The sequence below is a fragment of the Callospermophilus lateralis genome, chromosome 19, assembly GCF_048772815.1.
Source record: "Callospermophilus lateralis isolate mCalLat2 chromosome 19, mCalLat2.hap1, whole genome shotgun sequence".
Taxonomy (NCBI): Eukaryota; Metazoa; Chordata; class Mammalia; order Rodentia; family Sciuridae; genus Callospermophilus; species Callospermophilus lateralis.
Genome location: NC_135323.1, coordinates 1,021,936 through 1,042,843, shown reverse-complemented (window position 1 = coordinate 1,042,843; position 20,908 = coordinate 1,021,936). Strand labels below are relative to the sequence as shown.

The window sequence follows — 20,908 nt, the reverse complement described above, 5'->3', positions numbered from 1 at the left end:
TTGGCCCCTGAGAGATTCTGCCAGGGAGAGAGGCCAAGGGGGAGGAGGGCTGGGGAGAAACGCCACGAGGGCAGAGAAGCCCCCTCCAGCCCCCCCCCCCCCCCCCCGGCCACCTCCACCTCCAGAGAGACCAGGAAAGGCACGGGGTGGGACAGTCGGTGTAGACTTGGTGGCCCTGCGTCAGTGAGATGAGCTGGCGCCCTGACTCCTCTCAAGGGTCCCCTGTGGGCTGAGTGTCTCCTGGGTGGGCTGTGACCCCGAGCAGGTCGGGGACTTGCACATCCCTGCAGGTCGCTCTTCCCAGCCCCGTGGATGTTGCTGGAGGAAGACGGAAGGAACCGAGCACACGGAGGAGCAAAGAGATGCAGCCAGGCTCCTCCTCCCGGTTAAGAAGAAGAATCCAACTCCACAAAACGGTCCAGGAAACCGAAAAGGAGGAAAAACCCTCCTCCCAAGTCATTCTGCAAGGCCCGCGCCACCCCGACCCCACAGCAGACAAACAGGGGTCACTCACATCCACCCGTTAAAAGAAGTAACTGTCAGCAGATCAGATGCTCCCAGCAGGAGGTGGGGTCAGTCTCCCCGCCCAGGAACCCCAGCTGGCCTCGGGGAGACCCACGGTGGCCCCGCTGACTCGCCCACTGACCACAGCCCGAGTGAGCCCAGCAGAGGTCAGGAGCCCACCCACGAGTCCAGCCCAAAGGCCCTCCATAGTCACCTTCTGGGGTGGCTTGTTACGCGGCCTGACTGACACATGGAGCAGTCCATCAGACCCAGAGCTCCGCAGAGCAGAGCTGACCTTACTCACGGGCTACGCAGGGGTCAAGCTCAGGGGCTCAGCATCCCTGGGCTCAAGCCCTCCCCCAACAAACAAATAAGTAAACAAACTGATGATTTCTAAAAGGAAACCTACACCACGACTGAAAGGGAAGCCAGCGCCCGCCATGACCAGGGGTGCCGCGGAGACCACCAACCAGGGACAGAGGCCAGCGCTACGCTGGAGGTCAAGGCCAGCTCTCCACTTCTTGGCTAAAATAGGGTCTCGCACGAGTTTGGGACGTTCTAAGGGCTCATCAGCCCCAAATCGAGATTTCCTCTTTTTATTTATTTTTAAAATATTTATTTCTTAATTGTAGTTGGACACAATACACTGATTTTATTTATTTTTAGGTGGTGCTGAGGATCGGACCCAGGGCCTCGCATGTGCTAGGGGAGTGTTCTACCGCTGAGCCACAACCCCAGCCCTGAGATTTCCTCTTTGAATTGAAAAGGGAGTGACTGGAAAGAGATCCGGGTCTGTTAACCCTAGTACTGGGTGTCTGGCGCTACTAAGAGGCTGTGAGAGCTCCTTTCACGGTCTGCTTATCTGGCCCCAGGGCTTCTGGGAAGAGATTTGGGATGAGATCTGCATCTGAGTTGCTGGGCTTTGAGTCAAGCAGAGTCCTTCCTAAGGAGGTGGGCCACATCTAATTAGTTGAAGACCTGGCTAAATAAGAGGTCGCTTCCTTAAGCAAGAAGAGTCAGCAAATGGCCTTCAGACTTGGACTACCGCACTGGCTCTTCCCTGGATCTCCAGCCTGCTGGCCTGCCCTGCAGATTTTGCATTTGGCAGCCTCCATAGTCACACAAGCCAGTTCCTTAAAATAAATCTCTCTCTACCTCCCTCCCCTCCCCCCTCTCCACCCCGTTAACCCACAGTTTCACCTTCTCCAGTTTCACTTACTTGAAGTCAAACAGCCCAAAAATATTAAGTGGAAAATTCCAGAAACGAACACCCCATGAGGTTCACGTCATGAACTGTCCTGAGTGGTGTGACATCATCTCAAGCCATCCCCTGCGTCCCGTCTGAGACGTAATCAGCCCTCTGTCTAGTGTATCCACCGGGTATGTGCTACCTGCCCGTTAGTTTCTCAGTGGTCTCTTATTTATCAGGTCCACCATTGCCGTTCCGGTGCTTGACCACAGGGCTCCGTGCCGTCTGAGACTTCAGGTATCTCAGAACCAGCCTCTGGATAAGGGGACTGCGGTGTCACATTCTGTTGGTTCTGCTCCCCTGCACTTTCGCTCAGGACGGGCGGAGGCTAAGCTGGCCCAGGGGGCCCTTCTGATCGGGGAAGACACGCAGGCCCAGGCCCGGCTCCCTCCACTGGAGTGCACGATGGCACTGTGACAGCGACACCCTCCCACAGCTCACCCACAGGGGAGTCCACCTTCGGGCATCTCAGCTGAAAGGTGAGGGGTCCTTAGAGCCACGCTGTGGACACCTGCGCTATTCCTCAGCAGCCAGCGCCCGTCAGTGCCCGTCAGTGTCCCTCAGTGTCCGTTAGTGTCCCTCAATGTCCCTGAGCTCGCCCTTGCGGGGGCCTCGCTGCTTCCCAACCTGCCCCCGATTTTGGGCCCCATCGCTGAGCAGGGGCCCTGAACCTCGGCCGCTTGCCCACCGCGTCGCAGAACCACCGTGGATGTCACTTCAGGCTTGTCCTGGAGCCACTTTCTAACACAGAGACACGTTGTCGTTTAAAAAGCAACGATCCTGGCTCCTGGGAGTGGAAAACCAGCGTCACTGGCCACAAATAGCCCTCGGAGGTGAGAACCGACAGCCCCACGGTCTGCTCTGCCGCTGATGCTCTCCAAGGAAGGAGGCCGGAGGAGGGCCAGGGCGGCCACGCTGCCCCTGGGTCTGGAAAGCGACTTCAATGGGGATGGCTTTCTCACCCGGTGACAGGTCCCAGAGCAGGTGCCCCCCGTGCCTCCACCTCCCCAGCCCCCACTCGGCCCCAGGAGCCTGCTTCAGGCCTGTAGGGATGTCCCAGTGGAAGCTCCCCAGGACTAGAAACCAGGACACGGCCGGGGGCTACAGTCAGACCTGGGGAAGCAGAGGATCAGAGCTCACTGCACGTGGGCACAAACAGGGGCCCCAGGACCCGGCAGTTCCACCCCAGGTACAAACCAGGAGAAATACACCACCTCCAGGGAAAACCCTGCACATGAACACCCAGAGCCACACTTTTCACGATCACTAAAAGGTGGAAACAACCCACACATTCATCAAGGGATGAACACAAAAGGAAATAATGTTCCACACCACGGAATAGTATTCAGCCATGAAAACAGAATGGGTATTGTCCATGCTCCAACACAGAGAAACCTTGAAAACATCACGCTAAGTGAAAAAAGCCAGACACTGAAGGTCCATATTATGTGATTCCAGAATAGGCAGACCCGTGGGCGGAAAGGGTCAGTGATCAGGACTGACCGGGTGATATTTAAACAGGAAGGTTTCTTTTTGAGACGATGAACACGTTCTGAAACTGACACATTTCTTGGAGTATATTAAAATGTAAAGAATCGTGCACCCTAAACCTCTCACTCAGAAAAAGAAAATATTACAAAGCAGAGGAGTTCTGAGTTCACTGAGGCTGGCCAACAGTGGGTCAGGTACAGCAAGAGGAGGTGACCCAGGGGCCCTCTGCCCCCCCCCCCCGCTCCACCCCTTCCCGTGGGGAGAGAAGCTCTGGCTCAGGAGCTGGGTCCAGCTGGAAGGGCCCAGTCTGAGCCAGGGGCCTCTCAACACTGGGCCGACCGACCCCCACCTGAAACCAGTCCCCACCCAGCGCCTGGGAGGGGCTGGGGCAGCAGAGGGCAAAGCTCAGGGAAAGGCTCTTCGGGGGTGGACAAGGCAGGGGGCCCTCAGGGGAGAGGGCCTCTGAGTGCAGGGACGAGACCCAGGCCTTGATCTGTCTGGGGACTGCAGGGAAGGGACAGGTGCCGGCTCAGGCCCCAGGACACACCCGGGGCAGGGGGCAGAGGACCAGAGGCTGAGGGGCAGCGGTGGAGGCCGGTCCTCCAAGAGCCCTGAGCCCCGCCGAGGACAAAGCTCAGCCGGGACTGGAGTCCTCAACTCCCCTCCCCCAGGACCTCTGGGCACGGTCCTCATGGGCAGCGGTCCCTCTCCATCACTGGGAGCCCCCAGGAGCCCTCAGACACCCACCTCCAGGGACCCTCGAGCCTGTCACATGGGGTCGCAGTGACCCGTGCAGGTCCTCTTTAGGCCGAGTCACCTCTAGGTCTCTCCAGTGCCTCCCGCGGCACAAGCGCTGTGTCCCACAGCCGGGGAGGTCCCGCACGTCCAGCACAGACGCAAGGACTTTTCAGACATTTCTGGTGGAGACCGACACCCCCCAGGCCAGATCCCCCACGGAGGGCCACCTATGTTCATTAAAGCGCCCCGAGAAAGGGCAGTGTGCCCCCCGCTGGGTCAGTCCTCCCTGGCCTTTCCTGGCAATATCCAAAGCGCCGCTGCCGTGAGCTCGTGTCCACGGGAGTCGAGTGTCACAGGCACACGGTCCGCGGACGCCGCATCTGGACACCGGGTGTCGGTGGACACTGCCTGGGAGCCGCGGGTTCGCTCCTGCCCTCGTGGGACCAGGAAGGTGAAGACGCCCTTCCCCGTCGCCTCCTAGATTCGGGGACCGGCCTGTGTGTCCAGCACCAACCGCGGCGCTGGGACGGAGCCCTGGCACGGCTCACGCTGGCCGGGAAGGAGGTTCTGGGCCTCATCTCAGCCTCCTTCACCTCTGCGCCCCACAGCTCTGCCCCCCCCCCCCCCCCGTCACAAAACGTCCCCTCGGTTCCTCGGTGGTGGGAAGGGGGCTTGGGGCCCAGCAGCACGCCCCTGTGGGCCTGGTGGCCTGGGGCAGCCCTGGGTGGGGGTCCCCGAGCTTCGTTTTCTGAGGGGGGCTCTCGGTGGGAACTGGGAGGAAATGAGGGGAGCAGGTGGGACGGGGAGGGCGCAAGAGAGACGTGGAGCGCGGAGGCCGGGCCTCAGCCCGCGTGGGGGCAGCCCACAGACCTGCCCTGCCCGCTGGCCAGTGGCTGGGCTCTCGCCCCAGGGCCCCTCAGTCACTCGCTGGGGGTGGACCTCAGGAGAGGGGGTGGGGCTAACCTCGCAGGGGTTCGTCACTATTTTTGGAGCGTGTGAAACTGGGTCCTTAGCAGCCCACACACTGCAGCTGGGGGGCAAGTCCACGTCCACTGATGGTGACCTGGTGTGGTTCCAGGAGTGCCACATTAGAATTTCCACCTTCGCTGGGACCTCTGTACACCACTCACTGCCCATATCACCCCTATTAGCGAGAATCATTTTTTCTTTAATTCTGGGGACTGATCCCCAGGCCTCAGACATGTAGGCAGGTAGGCAAGCACCCTGCACCCTCAGACCTCGATTCATTTTTGGGGGGGTACAGGGGATTGAACTCAGGGGGGCACTGGGCCACTGAGCCACATCCCCCACCCTATTTTGCATTTTGTTTAGAGACAGGGTCTCACTGAGTTGCTTAGAGCACTGCGTTTGCTGAGGCTGGCTTTGGACTCGCCATCCTCCTGCCTCAGCCTCCTGAGCGCTGAGATTTCAGGGTGCGCCCCGTGCCCGGCCTCAATTCACCTTTAGCTGTGTATTCCGCAGATGGAGAATCACCACCACTGCCAAGTGGAAGCCATTTAAATAATATGCTTTAAAACAAATACGAGCATATCCAAGTTTTTACACGGTCTGTCCTCCAGAAATCAGTTCCAGATACAGGGGCTACTGCAGGGAGAGGACACAGCGGCCCCACCCCTCTCTCCCGGCCAACCCAGCCGCTGGCCGAGCTCACCAAGGCACGTGGCCTTCTGGGCACCACCCCCCCCGGGGCTGCTGAAGGGCTGGGTGCCTGGGGCTGCGATGGCGAGCTCAGCAGTGACCCACACACGGTCCCTGTGCCTGCCGGCCCCTGCCACCCCACATACCATGGGACCTCGTGGCCCATGTGCAGCTCTGAAGTGACCCCGGGTCAGGAGACTTCCCAGGGAATCGGAGGGACTCTGGAAGGAAGAGGAGAGCTCACTCACGAGAGGTCGAGCCTGGGCAGGGAGAGGAAGGAAGGAAGGAGGAAGCAGCGGGCAGGGCGTTAGACTGGACCAGCTGAGGCCGGCCGCAGCCCAAAGGCCAGGGGGAGCGGGTGGGGGGGAGCCCAGAGCAGCCAGACCCTGGGCCCGGGGACCGCAGGACCCACCCCCTGCCCCCCAAGAGTCTGCCGTCCTTCCTTGCAGGTGGGGGCTGGACTGGCGCCTGATGGGCAAGCAGCCAAGGACGTCGGGGCAGATGGTGAAGACCCGGGTCTTCTTTTTCCTTCTTCATTTTAGGAGTGACTGAGACTACCAAGGAGTCTTTAACCAGGTTGGTTTGCCCTCTCTCTGCACAGTCCACCTGGGTAGGAAGTGGTCAGCAGGACAGGGTGGCTGTGGGACAGTGGTCATGGAGCTGGTGCAGTGGTCAGCACAAAAGACGGAGGTGGCCTGGGCCAAGACGGTGGCCACAGGAAAGAAGACATGAACCCAGAGACCAAGGCAGAGGGCCGTCCCGGCTCCGTGTGCTGCTGGTGGACTGTGGTGACCTTCACTGAGGACTGTCACGGAGGGCCTCTTTCAGATCACAGCTCTGGGGCTCCTGACCATCCACCTGGACGTCAGGACACTCTCCACATTAGTAAGAGGACTCAATGTGGTCCCCTTGCCACATTTGACTTAAAAAAAAAGATCACATCATCTGAGGATCTACGTGTCTTCATAAAGGGACAGAAGGCGCGGGGAACGCGGGCTTCGTATCATCACGTCCCCAGGACCTTCGAGGGCTGAGACCGCCGACTTTGCAGGAAGGACATGCAGGATGCCCACCAGAACTTCCGTAGCGAAGGAATATTCTGGGCCCCAGAGACCAGGATGTGTTCTGGGAAAGCACAAGAGGGAGCCACATCCAACAGAGCCCAGGGCCTCGGCTCCAGTCCCCCTCGGGCCCTGCGCGCTGTGGCGTGGAGCGCGGTTCAGGCAGCCCTAGAGCAGGGGTAAGAAGAGTCTGCCTCACGGGGGCGCTGTCCTCTCCCACCCAGGTCCCGCCCGGGCCGGGAAACTGCTCTGCTACGGAGAGGCTCATCGTCTCCACGGTAACACGGGAGGTCAAGGCCCTTCCTCCTACCTGTCCTCGGATTCCCTCTGAAGCCCTGGACTCCCGACCCAGTGGTCTCCCAGAGGCCTCCCCCTGGACCTCACAGCACCCCATGGACACACCCAAGGGAGCCCACTTTGCCCCTCTTCTCCAGACCAGGGTTAACATTGGTGGACAGCACTCGGACTGGAAACCCATCGTGCCCCCCAGAAATCCACATTGTAAGGTTCCTAGGGGACCGTCCAGGGGACCCTCACCTGTCCCTACTGGTCCTGTCCACAGAGCCTCCACCAGGCGATCCATCCGCCTGCCCCGGCCACACTCACTGTCCAAAGGTCAGCCCACCACCCTTGGAAAGCTCGCGTGCCCCCCATGCTGGGAGGAGCAGCTGGTTCAGTGGGGTTTGGCACAGAGGGGACTCAGGCACATTCTCCTGTCCTACACAGGATGGAGTCCCCTCACCCACAGGGGCACCCCTGGCTCTCACCAGAGGTGACCACACTCATCTACCGCCACCCTTCCAAGCACTGTTCCTCGCACACACACGAGACGTGCGAGGCCAGGAAGGTTTATTTTTATATAAATAGGGCCTTTTTCATAGATGGTTGATGATTTTTTTAGCTCAATAAGGCCCACAGCTGTTTTCCTGTTAGCACACAAAGACGAAACGTGTTCTTGTTTTAAATTGGTGTAAAATATCCTGCAAACGATGGATAGTCATTCAGGTGGCTCTGCCTGCAGTCCTCACTGTGGTGGGAAGGGACACTAGTGACTCTTCCCACCCTGTCTAAAGGCTGGCCAGCCTGTGCTGGCGTCCCTGAAATCGCATGTGGTGGCCCGGGTCCTGGAGCGGTCATCCCGATACTCATCAGCCCTTTACTGGACTACACCTTCCTTTGAAGACAGGGAAGTCCTGCTTTGTATTGTTAGAGTCTCCATCAAGACTAAAGTGGCCGGCCAGCCTCTCAGCCTGCAGGCCACAGGTCCTCAGGCCACTTCCACCTGCTGACATGGATATCTCCTCTGACCCTCAGGGCAGCCAGCGAGGGCCAGGGGGCAGAGGATGACCTGCATCAAAGAGACTCTCAGAAGCTAAGCCGAGCGTAGGTCTCCTCTAGAGCTGATCCCAGGGGCCTCCGGGGAGAGGGGAGCTTGGGTGGGGAGCTGAAGATCTTCCAGATTAGACCCATCACGGAAGGGGTGAAATGTGTACATTCCAGGCCTCATTAGAAACCGCCTCCCTTGGGCCTATTAAGGAAATTCTTTAAATACTTAAAAAATGTCAAGTTTAAAACATCCACATTCATTGGAACTTAAGCAGGAGTATTTGTGAAACCAAGGGTCTGTGTGCGGTTTACATGTATTTTTCAAATGTCTATCAAGAAAAATACGTTGATTAATATATTCTTTTCTAATGTGCCACTGCAGACCTTTTTAAAATCATCTTGGGTGCCACCGATAATGACACCCCTTGGGAAACATACATTAAAATAAGATTAATGACGCCTGGTGAGATGGCACAGGCCTATAATCCCAGCAGCTTGGGAGGCTGAGGCAGGAGGATCTCAAGTTCAAAGCCAGCCTCAGCAATGATGAGGCGCTGAGCAACTCAGTGAGACTGTCTCTAAATAAAATACAAAAAAGGGCTGGGGATGTGGCTCAGTGGTTGAGGGCCCCGGAGTTCAATCCCTATTACCTCCAAAAATTTTTTTAAAAATAAGATTAATGAGATCCTTGGGATCATATTTACTAACTGAAAAAAAAAAAAATTTAAATTTATTTCCTTCTAAGGAAAGACAGTTGACCGGAGAAGTTTGTGATCAGCACATAAGAAAAAGAATATCTCAGGCGAGGGACTCTGCTATAGGAAACGTCCTTGAGTTCAGACCAGGAGCCTGTGTAGGGAGGGACTCTTGGCAGTCTCTGTGTCCTGCATGGTGAGAGCCACTTCATGTCCCGGGTTTCTGAGGGCAAATATTATACCAACATCACTTGGTGATGCCTCCCTCCGTTCTGGACCCAGAGTCCAGCCTCTAGACATCTAGAAGCTGATGTCGTCCAGCCTGTCCATGGACGACATGGAGCAGTCCCTCTTCCCCTTGGTCCCCCATAGGTCAACTGAAGCCCGGCTTCCCAAGAAAGTTAAGGGCCAGGAATTCAGTTTCTCGCCCAACGACGACTCATCAAGGACGGAGACACTTGAACTAAACCACAGCCCCTCTGCATGGAAGAAGGAGGGCTCCCTGTCCCCGTCTCCTCCCTACATCCCGCCCCAGCATGGCCTGGTGCCCCCAGAGTCACAGATGCCCAATGGGAGGTGCGGCACCCATCATAGCTCTTGGCCCACCGTTCTCGTAGGGTGTCCGCACGGAGATCCAGCAGCCTAGATAGATAGGTCACTCACCCGGGGACCTAGGGCTGGGACCCCTGGCCCTCCCCAGCCTCTGGGCTCCTCAGCTGGGTGAGCCCTACACCCAGATCTGGCCCTGGGTCTGCCGCCAACTCCCTGTGGATGCCGCACAGCTCATTCCACTTCTCTGAGTGTCCCCAGCCACCAGACTGGGACTTCCTAAGGTCCTAATGTCCCCCAGTTCCCCAGTCTTAGCCCATGGCTGCCCTGGTGCTTCCTCTCACCCTGCGCTGCCCCCGTCCCGGGCTGGGCCGCCAGGAGGAGTCCCAGGGACTCTGGAACACCGCAGGCCTGGTGTCTTCACCGCCAGCCCCCGCCCTGGGCATCAGGTTACCAGCCGGGCTCCACGCTCTCCTTGGGTGGCAGCACTGCCTCTGATATTTTTAGACAAGCCCCTGGCCTGGCCTAACCAGAGCCAGATGCATCCGATTCCCGATTCCCGCCAGAGCCCTGCCCAAACTGCACTCTCTGGGCAACTTCTGCACAGAGCCAGGGTCGCCGGCGGGGACAAGGAGGGAGCCTCCTGGTCGCGCTACCCCACACCTAGCCCCATGCCTTCCGGAGACAAGCGGAAGCCACCAGTGCCAGTTCTTTCTGGGATGCCAACTGCCCTTTCCCCCAATCCAGCCGCCGTCAATCACCTACTCTCCCAAACCCTGTCACTGTCACACACACACACACACACACACACACACGCACACACACAGCCTCCTGCACAGGCCCCATCCCTGACCTTTAACTCTCCTCATGGCCAGTACCTGGGACCCCAGCCCACCTTTGGGTGATGACTGCCACCACCTCCCCCCTCGGGAGCTCCCTGTGGCTCCCCTCCCCCTGTGTCCCAGGCCCCACCTGGCCAAGAGCTGGGCATGAGCCAGGTGTTGCCCCCCCCACACACACTGAGCTGCCCCCCCAGGGTGCTGGATTCCGGCCTCCCAAACACACCTCTGAGGCCAGCCTCTGGCGGCAAAGTATTCATATGTGTCTGTCTGACAGATTTCCCTTTCTGGCCATGTCTACTGGAGTGTGGTAATGACAAAGGATGGGACTTCCGTGGGCCCCACCGGCCAGGGAGGCACAGAGCAGAGGACAGGGTGGGGAGGACGGGTCTAGGCCTGCGCGGAAAAACACTGGTCCTCCAGGTGGACTACCTGTGCTGAGATCCAGAGTCGGTGTCACAGGCCGGGGCTGAGGTCCCGCGCTAAGATACTGGGGCAGAAGCCGGAAAAAGAAACCCAGGTGTGATTTCTGGTGTGTGGGGGGGGTGCTTAGTGGATGCACCTTGTATTTACAATTAAGAGGCCCAATCTGGGGCAGCGCCAGCCTGAGGGGGGCCCTCCCCTGTGGGTGGGGCCGCAGCCCGAGCTCTACCCCTTCGCTCCTGCTTCCTGGCCCTCCCTCCCCGCGCCGCTGGCCACCCACAGGGCTTCCAACACAAACACCCGTCCCTGGACGGCAGGCTCACCAGGTTCTCCTCGTGAGGGACAGAAGAGGCTCCAGGCGCTGTGGCCTGCTCTGCCTGGACCTCAGCCTCTTCTCCGCGGGGGCGGTGGGAAAACAGGTTCCGCGCCTCCCGGCCACCCCACGCCCCTGCCGGGGCTGGGGCTGGGCATCCATCCCGAGCGCCTGCGGCTATCTGCGCCCTGTTTCCCCGCACCCCACCCCGTTCCCACGCACACCAAGGCCTCGCCAGGCCGGAAAGAGGGGGCTTGAGGGGAGGCAGGTGGGGCTCCCGGCCAGGCTTTCCCACCTGCGGCAGAGGTTCCTGGGGGCAGCAGAGGGCGCCTCACCGGGAGGCCGGAGGGGCGGGGAGGGGAGGCCAGCCCGCCGCTCACCTCCAGCTCTGCCCCGAGACTCCCGGCAAACTGCCCCTTCCTCGTCCTCCACCCTTCCCCATCTGGAGGCAAAGTTCCAGGGACAGGTGGCCACCGACGCCGCCTGGGTCCTGGAGTTTCTACTGGACTGAAGAGCCGAGGTGTGGCCTCAGGTGTCGCCCCCCTCCTGGCTCCCCCCCAGGTGGTAAAACAGCAGTAAACATCCTAACCCCGTGTTGGTGTCCAAGCGGCTTGAAACCCGCCTACAAAGTGGTGACCATTACCTCTGTCTACACCCAAAACTTTGTCATCCTCCCCAACTAATATCCCTGATATCCTGAGCCCACAAACAAGAGCCCCCCAGGCCCGCGGCTCCCGAGCCCGATATCGTCCACTTTTCTTAAGTCACACGGCGGGCTGGGACTTCCAGGTCCCCAGCCCCTCACCGGGCACGGGCGCAGCACCACGGGCACCCGCAGCTCGGGAGGGGGCAGCGCCTCCCAAAAGCTGGATCCTGGAGGGAAAGCCTGGCTCCGCGGGGGCTCCCTGGGGCCCCAGGGCTCCGTGCCACCCCCCCACGACGACCTCAGGGCTCTCTCTGGATCTGGGGGGACGTAGGGTCCACACCCGAGTCCTAGCCTCCCCTCCGCTGGACTCCACGGGCAGGGCCCTCCCCCTACAGCCCTTCAACCCTGGGGGGGGGGGTGGACAAGCGGAGAGAGGTGTCACAGCCTCCGCCACCGCCGCGGACCCAAGGAGGTCGATCCCCGCCGCAGGGGGGCGCGCCGGGGCCGCGCCGGGGCGAAGGGGCACGCAGCCCGCGAGGACGCCGACTCCGCCCGGCGCCGTCGCGCCCCGCCCGGCTCCCGGCGGCTGGGTCGCGCGCAGGGGTCCCACACGGGGCGTGGGGACTGCCCCGGACTCCGCAAGCTCCGGGCTGAGGCTGGCGGGGGTGAGGGCGCCGCCCCGACTCCTCCCGGAACTTTTCCCGCCCGCCTCGGCGCCAAGGCGAAGGCAGCTGTCCGGGGTGGCGAGGCGGGATCCGGGGTGGCCAGCGGGCGGGTCGGGGGCAGCAGTGGACCTCAGGCACCCTGGCGCTCCCGGCTCCTCGCTGCCCCCCACGCGCCCCCGGGCCTTTCTCGGTCCCTAAAGAGGACGATCGCGCCGGCGGCCCAGGGCGCACGCCGCCCGGAGCCCCGGGGTCACCCGCGCCCTGCTCGCGGCTCCCGGGGCACCCACTCACCGGACGCTGGCGGCGGCGCTGGCGGCTGGACGGACGCGCGGGCTGGGCGCGAGGGGAGGCGGCCGGGCGGTTTTGAAGCTCTGGGCTGGACCGCGCGCCGCCCTCCTCCCTCGGCGCCGCGCCGAGCCTCCTCTCGCGGCCCCTCCTTCCAGGCCGCCGCCCGCGGTGATGTCAGGCCCGGGAGCCAGCGGGCGGGGCCTCGGGAGGCGCGGGGACGCGGAGGGGAGGGCCAGGCGGGCAGCGCCCCCGGCCCGCCGCCTCCCAGCCGCGCTTCGGCCAAGTTTGGGGCGGAGTCGAGGCTCTGCGGCCGGGACCGCGGGAAGGGACAGCTCCGGGCGCTGGACGTCCGGGCGGCGCCCTCCCGCAGGTCGCCCGCTCCTGCCCTCGGTCCTCGGGCTTCTCCCCTTTTCTTCCCTTCGCTTCGGGTGGCGAGTCCCCGGGAATCCGGCGCCTTCTTTGGCGTCCCTTGTCCAGCGCTTTTGGAACTTGGTGAACTTGTTCCCTGGGTTCTGGGGGCGGAACCCAGGGGGGCGCCCCACTGAGGGACATCCCAGACCTTCCAATTTTTTATTTTTATTTTAAGAAGTCTGGCCAAAGTACCCGGGCTGGTCTCGAACTTGCGATCCTCCTGGAATTACAGGCGTGCGCCACCGCGCCCGGGGCAGGGGACTGGTTCTTAATGTCACCTGCCTCGGTTTCCCTTTCTGGAGATGGGAGTCAGCAGAATCCCTTCCTTGCGCCGTGCGTAGCCTGGAAGAGCTCATGGTGGGAAGTCCACAGGTACCTCCTGCCGGGCTCGGAGTCAGGCTCTCTGAAGGTGAAGCCCCGCTACTGTCTCAGGCCGAGGTCCAGGAATGAGTCTGAGGGTTTCTCCACTCTCCTCCATTCACTCCAGGCGCCGACACACACACACACACACACACGCGCGCGCGCCACAAAAAAATCACGCCCCATGTTTTGGACCCACCCCTGAAAATGACATCAAAAAAACCAAAAAAAACTGCCTTTGTTTCCAGCCTCAGTTTCCCCATCTGGAAGTCGAGGGCTGGTGGGCTGGGGGGCTCTTGGGAGGACGAGGAAGGAGGCCAGAGGGGTCCGAGCTCCATCGTGTGTGTTGAAAGGTGTATTTTAAAAATTGAAGAAGTTCCAAAGCTGGGTCAGAACATACTGTAGCACATTTAAAATGTAATGGGTTGATGTCACTTGAACAGACTCAAGCACACAAGGCGACTGATTCATGCTGCTGACAAGAGAATCAGAGCATCTCTTTAAGAAATACGATTTATTGAGGCTGGGCTTGCGGCTCAGCAATAGAGCGCACGTCGAGCACATGTGAGGCCCTGGGTCTGATCCTCAGCACCCCATAAAAATAAAGAAAGAAAGAAAAAAGGTATTGTGTCCAACTATTTGTAAAAAAATATAAATATTTTAAAAAAATCTTTAAAACAAAAAAGAAAAGAAATACAATTTATTGCATAATAGTGGTCTGGCCCGGACACTGTGTTTAAATTTTCTGATGAGCATCTCTTTTTAACCCTTGAGGAGCTTTGGTGGGAGGGTCTCACTGGGTTGAAGCTAGAAATCCTGGGGGATTTGAGACCCCCTCCAAAGGGCCATCCCACCTTGCAGGCCCTGAACTTGCTCAGTTAGTCTGGGGTCTCATTTGCCAGGAAGGGGCTCTGCCACTGCTCCTGGCCCCCTGCCCCTGGCCTCCTGCTGGTGGGGTGTGTCCTCACAGGGAAGCACCTGCCCCCACACCTGGACGCCTCCCCAGGACCAGGTGAAGGAAGGAGCAGACCCATTGCCCCTCCCTGTTTCCGAGTGCTCTTGGGAGCCTCCCTACTCCCCTTATTTTCTCTTTAAACATGTTCCTGTCTCTCCAATGAGACTGGAGGCAGAGACCTCCGAACACCACCTTGGATCCCGGCTCCAGATGTTTTGATAATAATAAGCTTGAAACCTCCACATAGTGAGGGGGAGATAAAAGTGTGTTGGATGGGGTTCTGGCCCCAAACCTCAGCCCCTGCAGGAGCTGAGAGCGTCCCCATCCTAGCCAGAGCCGCATGGTGGACAGAGCCCATCCCCCACCCCCTGGATCTTGAACCTGGCCATTTGACTCAGTTCGGCCACTCGGCCATGACACACACACAAAGACAGGGAAGGCGCTTGGGCGGTGGGCTGCCCTCTTGCACCATTGCCGTTTCCATGAGCAGAATACACAGCTGGTAGCCACTGGTCCCCGGAAATGAAAGGCACAGACAGCAGAGCTCCACCGGCCTGTGGAAGGCCTGGCCTGCAGAACCTCTGTCTAGGGCACAGAATTGCTCCGGCCGAGCTACAGACAGGTGAGTGGGAAGCACGGGCTTCTTGCTGTGTGCCCCCGAGGTTTCATGGCCGTTTGTTACACAGCCATAGCTGACTGATAGAAGGGTCATCCTACTTGGAGACAGTGCATCTGAAGGTGTGGAGGGCCATGGAGAGGGCTGGGGCTGGGGCGGGGGTTGGCTTAGGTTTGGGGAAAGAAGATAATTGAGGGTGCAGAGATCTCTGTGTGTGCTTCTGTGTAGCACCTTTCAGATTTCTGCCACTTTGACCTAGTTGATCCTGTTCGCTTTTCTTACGTTTCTGTTCTGAGAAGAAATGATGGAGTCATCCAAGCCTGGGGGCAAGTCTGATCACCAGCCTGAAGACAGTGTGACAAAGCTCCAAGTTGTAGCAGCATAAACCCCGGGGGAGACAGTGTGGGTTCTTGTCAGGAAGGATGGGGAGGGGCTGGGCTGGGCCCCGCGGCAGCGCACTCACCTGGCACGTGTGAGGCTCTGGGTTCGATTCTCATATATAAAGACATAAATAAAATAAGTGTCTCTCAAAAACTAAAAACATATTTAAAAAAAGAAGGATGGAGAAGTAAAGAAAATATGATTAAAGTCTATAGGTCATCGTGGGCACGGATCAAATATGAAGGCCACCCAACCTCATGTCCGTGGTCAGTGACTCCTGACGGGCACCGGGGGTCTACTGACTTCCATTCAAGGACCACTTCCTGGGCTAACAGTCTGGGGAGGGGCTGCTGTGATGGCCTGCCTCCTGTACTCATGCCCTTGTGAAGTCTGCATTCCCTTGGGCTGCACCTAACACCTAAGTCATGCGCTGTCACCTTTGTAGTGATGCTCCACAGACGGTGACTCTCTGACTTTCAGGCCACTGCCCGACTCTCTGTGGCCTTGTAGGATTGCGTGTCTGCGTGGAGCATCTGCCTTGTTAGAGAACCACGTGATACAGAGTCAAGGGGCACTCCAGCCAGCACCACCCGGAGCTGCGCCTTCAGCCCGACAGGCAGCCTGCTCCTCCGCTGCTGCCCACACCGCAAGCCAGGGGAGCTCGAAGCCTGTCCCTCCCCAGTGGAGCCTTCGGAGGAGACCCCAGCTCTGACCAACACCTTGACCAGAGCCTGTGGGAAGCCCGAGGCCAGGACCCAGCTGAGCCGTGCCTAGACTTCTGCCCACAGAAGCTGTGAGACAGTAAGTGTGAGCTGCTAAATTGTGGGGTCATTTGTCACGCAGCAGTAGCTAACTAACATGCAAACTTAGAGTCAACCTGAGTGCCTTAAATGGGGTGGGGGGGCAGGCTCTAGCTGTAGCCTCGGGGCTGGGTTATCTGGGGTAGAAAGTGGTCCCCACATCTGGTGGCTTACAAGTGCTGACACATCTTGCTCCTGGTTCCTGGTGTATGTGGACTGGGTTGATGGGACCATGTGCCTGTAGCCTCTTTATTCCAGGACACAGGCTGATGGAGCAGCCTCTATCTGGAGTGTTCCTGGCCTCAGGGAAGAGGGAGGCTGATGATGAACCACGCACCTGCACGCTCACGTTTCAGGGGCAAAGCCAACCATGAGACCAGGAACGAGACTCTCCTCTAGCCCTGTAATCCTGGCACCGGGCTCATCTCCCAGGATCCAGCACCGTCTGAGGTGGGCCCGCAACCTCGCGCTCCTGGGGGTAGGGTGAGGAACTCCCGAAGGCCTCCCAGCCCCTGGCTCTTGGCCCCTCTTCCAGAGACACATGCAGCAGGATCCCCAGATGGAGGCTCCTGAGAGACCCGGGTGTGGAAGCTACAGGAAGCCCAGCACTGGGCCAAACGCCCAGCCAGCCGCCCCAGCCAGCCGCGCTTCTGTGCCGCTCAGCTGGCTGCCCATGGCCCCAGGAGAGACCCTCGGGCAGCCCCTGAGTCTCTGTCGCGCGGGCAAGGGAAATCCGCGCCCTCAGAGCAGGGCCTGAGGAAGGGGCTCTCCTGGGGCCACTTCCTCCACAGCGGGTTGGGGCGGGACGGAGAAACCCTGGCGACCCCGGCTCACACCTGGTCCCTCGCTTCCTTCCCTGAGTCGGACGGAGCCTAGTTTAGGATCCGACTCTTCTGCCTCCTCTATCACTGATAGAATGGCCACCCACCACCGCGGCCAGGAAACCTCTGCAAACAGGAGAAGGCCCACCACACAGTCGGTCCCCTCCTGCGGCTGCCCGGGCCCTCGGCCAAGGATCCCGCTTTTCTCACTTTCTGTGGCCAGAAGCGCTTCCCAGGCGGCTCCCCTGCCCCCACGCGCACCCTGAGAACCCAGCGCCCCAGAGCGCGAGGACTGGGAGAAGAGACCCCGACAGAGGTCCTTGGGTGGGGGAAGGGAAGGTGGCCCAGTGGCCCTGGGGTGGGAGGATTTGGAGGCTTGGTCTCAGCTATCAGTTGCCGCTTTTTCCATAAAGTCTAAAAATTCAGCCGAGAGAAGAGCGAGAAGGAGGAGGAGGAAGAGGAAGAATGATAACAGCATAAACATCGTTCCCTTGACTCAGGACAGAAGTCCAGCTAGTGACCAGAGACCAGGAGCACAGCATTCCCAGGCCCCTGGAGAAACCGCCCGGATTCTGTCGGGGCTCCTCCTTGTCCCCTAAAGCCATCCGTGTAGCAGTCACCTGAATAGGAGAGACACGGGGCAGGTCCAGGGCCAGCCTGGCCTGGACCTGGGAGCGTGTGGCTTGGGGACCCTAAACTTCTGGCCTCTCACCACTGGCTCCCGGTCTCATCAGAACTGAGGGCACCTCAGAGCCAAGCCCCAGGCTCTCCAGTCGGAATGTTCCTGAAAGACGGTCAGAAGGCAGACAGGAAGCGGGGGGTCTGCTGTCCTCCTCCAGCCTCACCACCACCCAAATGTGGGGACCGCGAGTGGCTTGCAGGAAGAGGGCCTGAGGTGTCCCCCAGCATGGCCCGGAGGGTGGAGGCCGCTTTTAGAGCAACGCAGCCCTGAGAAACGCGGAATAGGAGGGTGGGGGAGAGTGTCCCTGTGGTTAGTAATGTCCCCAGGTGGGTCCCCGGTGCCCGGGATCTCAGCTCTATCATAAATACTCTACCTGTGGCCTACGAGGCCGCCCTTTGTACTTCTCTAAATATTTTTGATTTTTCATAACAAAATCCTCCCCTTCCTTCCTTTGTGCCAAACAATTGCTCAGGAAAATAATATCTTTCCGATCCCTCACTTAAGGCACGCTGAGTGTGGGTCTCCTGTGAGCCGTCCGCTGCGGCTCTGAGGCAGGGAACCAACTTGTCCCAACCTCTTAATCTCATGGGACTTACTAACGAACCCTGTTCTACTTGTTATCCTGCTCGACGCGGGTGGGTGTCGTGTCTTCCTTTCCGAGACTCCTGGGTATCTTTGTGGGCGAGTGGTCTCTCAGGCTAAAAGGCCACGGAGATAGCCCCTCAAACAAGCGGCCTCTGGGCCAACGGGGCAGATCCAGCCTCAGAACTCAGCCTGACTCGCGAGTCTGTACGAACCTTTGGGCCTGAGGAAGTAAGGGCACGGCCCTTTCCCACGGGAGCCCACCCGTGACCCCACAGTTCAAAATTCCAAGATTAACAGAGAGGAGGACTAGAAATCCTTGACCGTTCCTGTGCTTCCAGGCAGAGGTATTTAAGCCACTCTGACCAAACTAGACTCCCTTTGACAGTCTGGAATTCCGTCCCCAGGACACAGCCATGTTTGTTTGCTTTTGCCCATTCCTCCCTGTTCATTTTTCCATGACAGATTGGTGTCCCAGAAGAGACAGGCTTGGCTCCAGATTCTGGCTTCTGCCTCCAGCAGCCCACACAGAATAGGTATTCAGTCAGGGGACTTCTCTTCCTAAACACTTGCATTAGTCTTTTGTTGTTGTTGTTGTTACTGTAATGAAATACATGAGGCCAGGTAACTTATGAAGAAAAGAGGTCTCAAAATGAGAAAGGAAGGAAGGCAGGAAGGAGGGAAGGAGGGAGGGAGAAACAAGGTTTTTTCTTTAAGCTCCCAGGGCAGGGCAGGGCATGGTGCCGGTATCAGCTCAGCTCTGGCAAAGGCCCCATGAAGCAGAGTGTGGGCAGGAGCCTGGCTCCGTTCTTTATAACAACCTTCTCATGAGCACTGACCTATCCCTTCCCCGGGCAGCACCCCTATGACCTTCCATCAGGCTCCCCCCAAAGGCTCCACCACCATCTAACATGGCCACACTGGGGACCAAGCTGCCAACACACCAGCTCCTGGGTGACAAGCCCCATGCAGACCACGGTGACCTGTTCCCACTCTGCAGGGCGTCTTTAGGCTCTTCGTGTGTGCACTTCTCACCCCGTGCCTGTCTTCCCTGACAGAACCCGGCGTCTGACGCACAGTGGGTGATCTATCAGGGTTTCCCCCGTCTCCACAGTGCCTTATGAAACAGGGAAAGGCTCTCCCTCAAAGCCAGGGTCTAGAGATGGCCCCCTCAGGACACGTGGCCTGTGCAAATAAAGAGAGAAGACACAACCCCAAGCCAGGCTCGTGGCTTAGGGAGCAGTCCGTGCGCGGGCGTCACCCCTGACCCTTGGCCGGGAGTCCGTGTGCCCAAACTAGCAACCGGGTGCAGGAGTATTGGAATCCAGTGGGTGAGTGAACGGAGGCCCTGGGAGGGGGTGTCAACACGTCTGCCAGGTCTTTGTCACTCGCTCCGTGGAGGTCCACGGCCGTCAGTCGGTGTCTGGTCGACCACGGAGTAAGGAGGAGGTGACAGTGTGGCTTCCAAGCCAGGCCATGAAGGGCCCCGCGGCTCAGCTGAGGTCCCCGAGGGCCTGCTCCTGAGCTCTGACGGGCACCGAGCCAGCCCCTGCCTCCCGGAGTTGAGGGCTGGTGGGTGGTCGGCCACTGGGCTGGCCGCCCCTGCTCACCACGGCAGGACCCTGAGGTGAGGGTGCTGTGAATGGCTTCAGAGGGGCAGCCAGCCCACAGAACCGCCCCAGGGCAGCCCTAATAGAAAGAACTAAATAATCCCTCAACTAAACATGAATGCACTGGCGTGACCGCGTGCCAGGAAGGAAGGGGCACCTCGCGGTCTGGGGGCCTGCAGTGGGGGCACTGGCTCCCCCAGGACATCAGGGAGGGCTTCCCTGAGGAGGCGGTGCTAGAGCTTGGGCCTGACGCCTGGCGGGAAAGTAGGAGTCGGCCTGGCAAAGGGGGGAGAAGAGGGGCCGGAAGAGGGGCCCCGGTGACGGCGACGGCCGTGGGTGGGAGCAGGGGGTAGGAGGTCTGAGGACGCCCGGGGGCTAGACGGGCCGCGCCGCGATGAGACTCGGACCTCGGTCAAGTGACGGGAAGGGGACCTGGTTCCAGGAGTGGTGGGGTACCACGGAAGGCTCCCTTTGCCAATCGTCAAGGTCTGATGACTGTACGAAGCTCACCTACGGGAACAGCAGGCCAAGTGTGCCGACTGGGTGTGCATGGAGCACGGGGCTTGGAGAGGGGGAAGGGACGGCATCTCCAGCCTGCGAAGCCCCTCGCCTCCCGGGAGAGACTCTGGGCAGACAGCTCGGCCCAGCTGTGCTGAGTCCCGGGTCTGACAGCGGGTCCTGGGGCCTGCCACCCTGGGGGCGGGGGCTGTGCAGCTCTGTTCTGGAGCCCCTCGGTTCAGTGCTCCTTGCAGTTTCCCTCCTCCTTCGTCAACCCTTTTGTGTTTCTGTGACCCCTTCCTCACTTCAGAAGAGCGTGAAGCCTCTCCCCAGGCACTGGGCACTGGGAAAGGAGACCCTGGGTGTGGGGCGGAGGATCGCAGGACAGACTTCCTCTAGGTCGCTGCTACTCAAAGTGTGCTCCACGGCCCAACAGCCTCGGCTTCTCTGGAAACTCGTGAAAATGCAGACTCCCAGGCCCTGCCCAGACTCCCTGAGCCAGAATCTGCTTTTAACAAAGTCTCAGGTGACTCACCTGCCACCGCTGCACTCATTCCTCCGTTCAGCCGTGGAGAGCCTCCAGCCCGGCTCCGGGTTAAGGCTGGGGCACAGTGACGGACGACCCAGTCCTTGTGCCATGGCAGGGTGCAGCCTGGTGAAGGAGCCAGGATCAGTAAGTAAAAGACACTCAGACACACACGCCATAGCGGCCACTGCTCAGGGCAGGAGAGGGGTTCTTAGCAGAC

At 59.6% G+C, this 20,908-nt stretch overlaps 2 protein-coding genes across 3 annotated transcripts in view; both read right to left on the bottom strand.

The window, feature by feature from the left end:
• Positions 1–12,596, bottom strand: part of Emp2 (epithelial membrane protein 2) — a 61,352-nt gene extending 48,756 nt beyond the window's left edge. For both annotated transcript variants that reach the window (XM_077106145.1, XM_077106146.1), the window contains exon 1: positions 12,450–12,596. The gene's annotated coding sequence lies outside the window, so the exon portion shown is untranslated. The remainder of the gene's footprint in view (positions 1–12,449) is intronic.
• A 7,301-nt stretch (positions 12,597–19,897) lies between these two features.
• The window catches only part of Tekt5 (tektin 5), a 73,550-nt gene continuing 72,539 nt past the window's right edge, over positions 19,898–20,908 (bottom strand). Inside the window, exons 12-13 of the mRNA XM_077106120.1 lie at positions 20,698–20,814; positions 19,898–19,940 (exon numbers count right to left, since the gene is read on the bottom strand). Coding sequence (XP_076962235.1) covers positions 19,898–19,940; positions 20,698–20,814 — 160 coding nt within the window. The remainder of the gene's footprint in view (positions 19,941–20,697; positions 20,815–20,908) is intronic.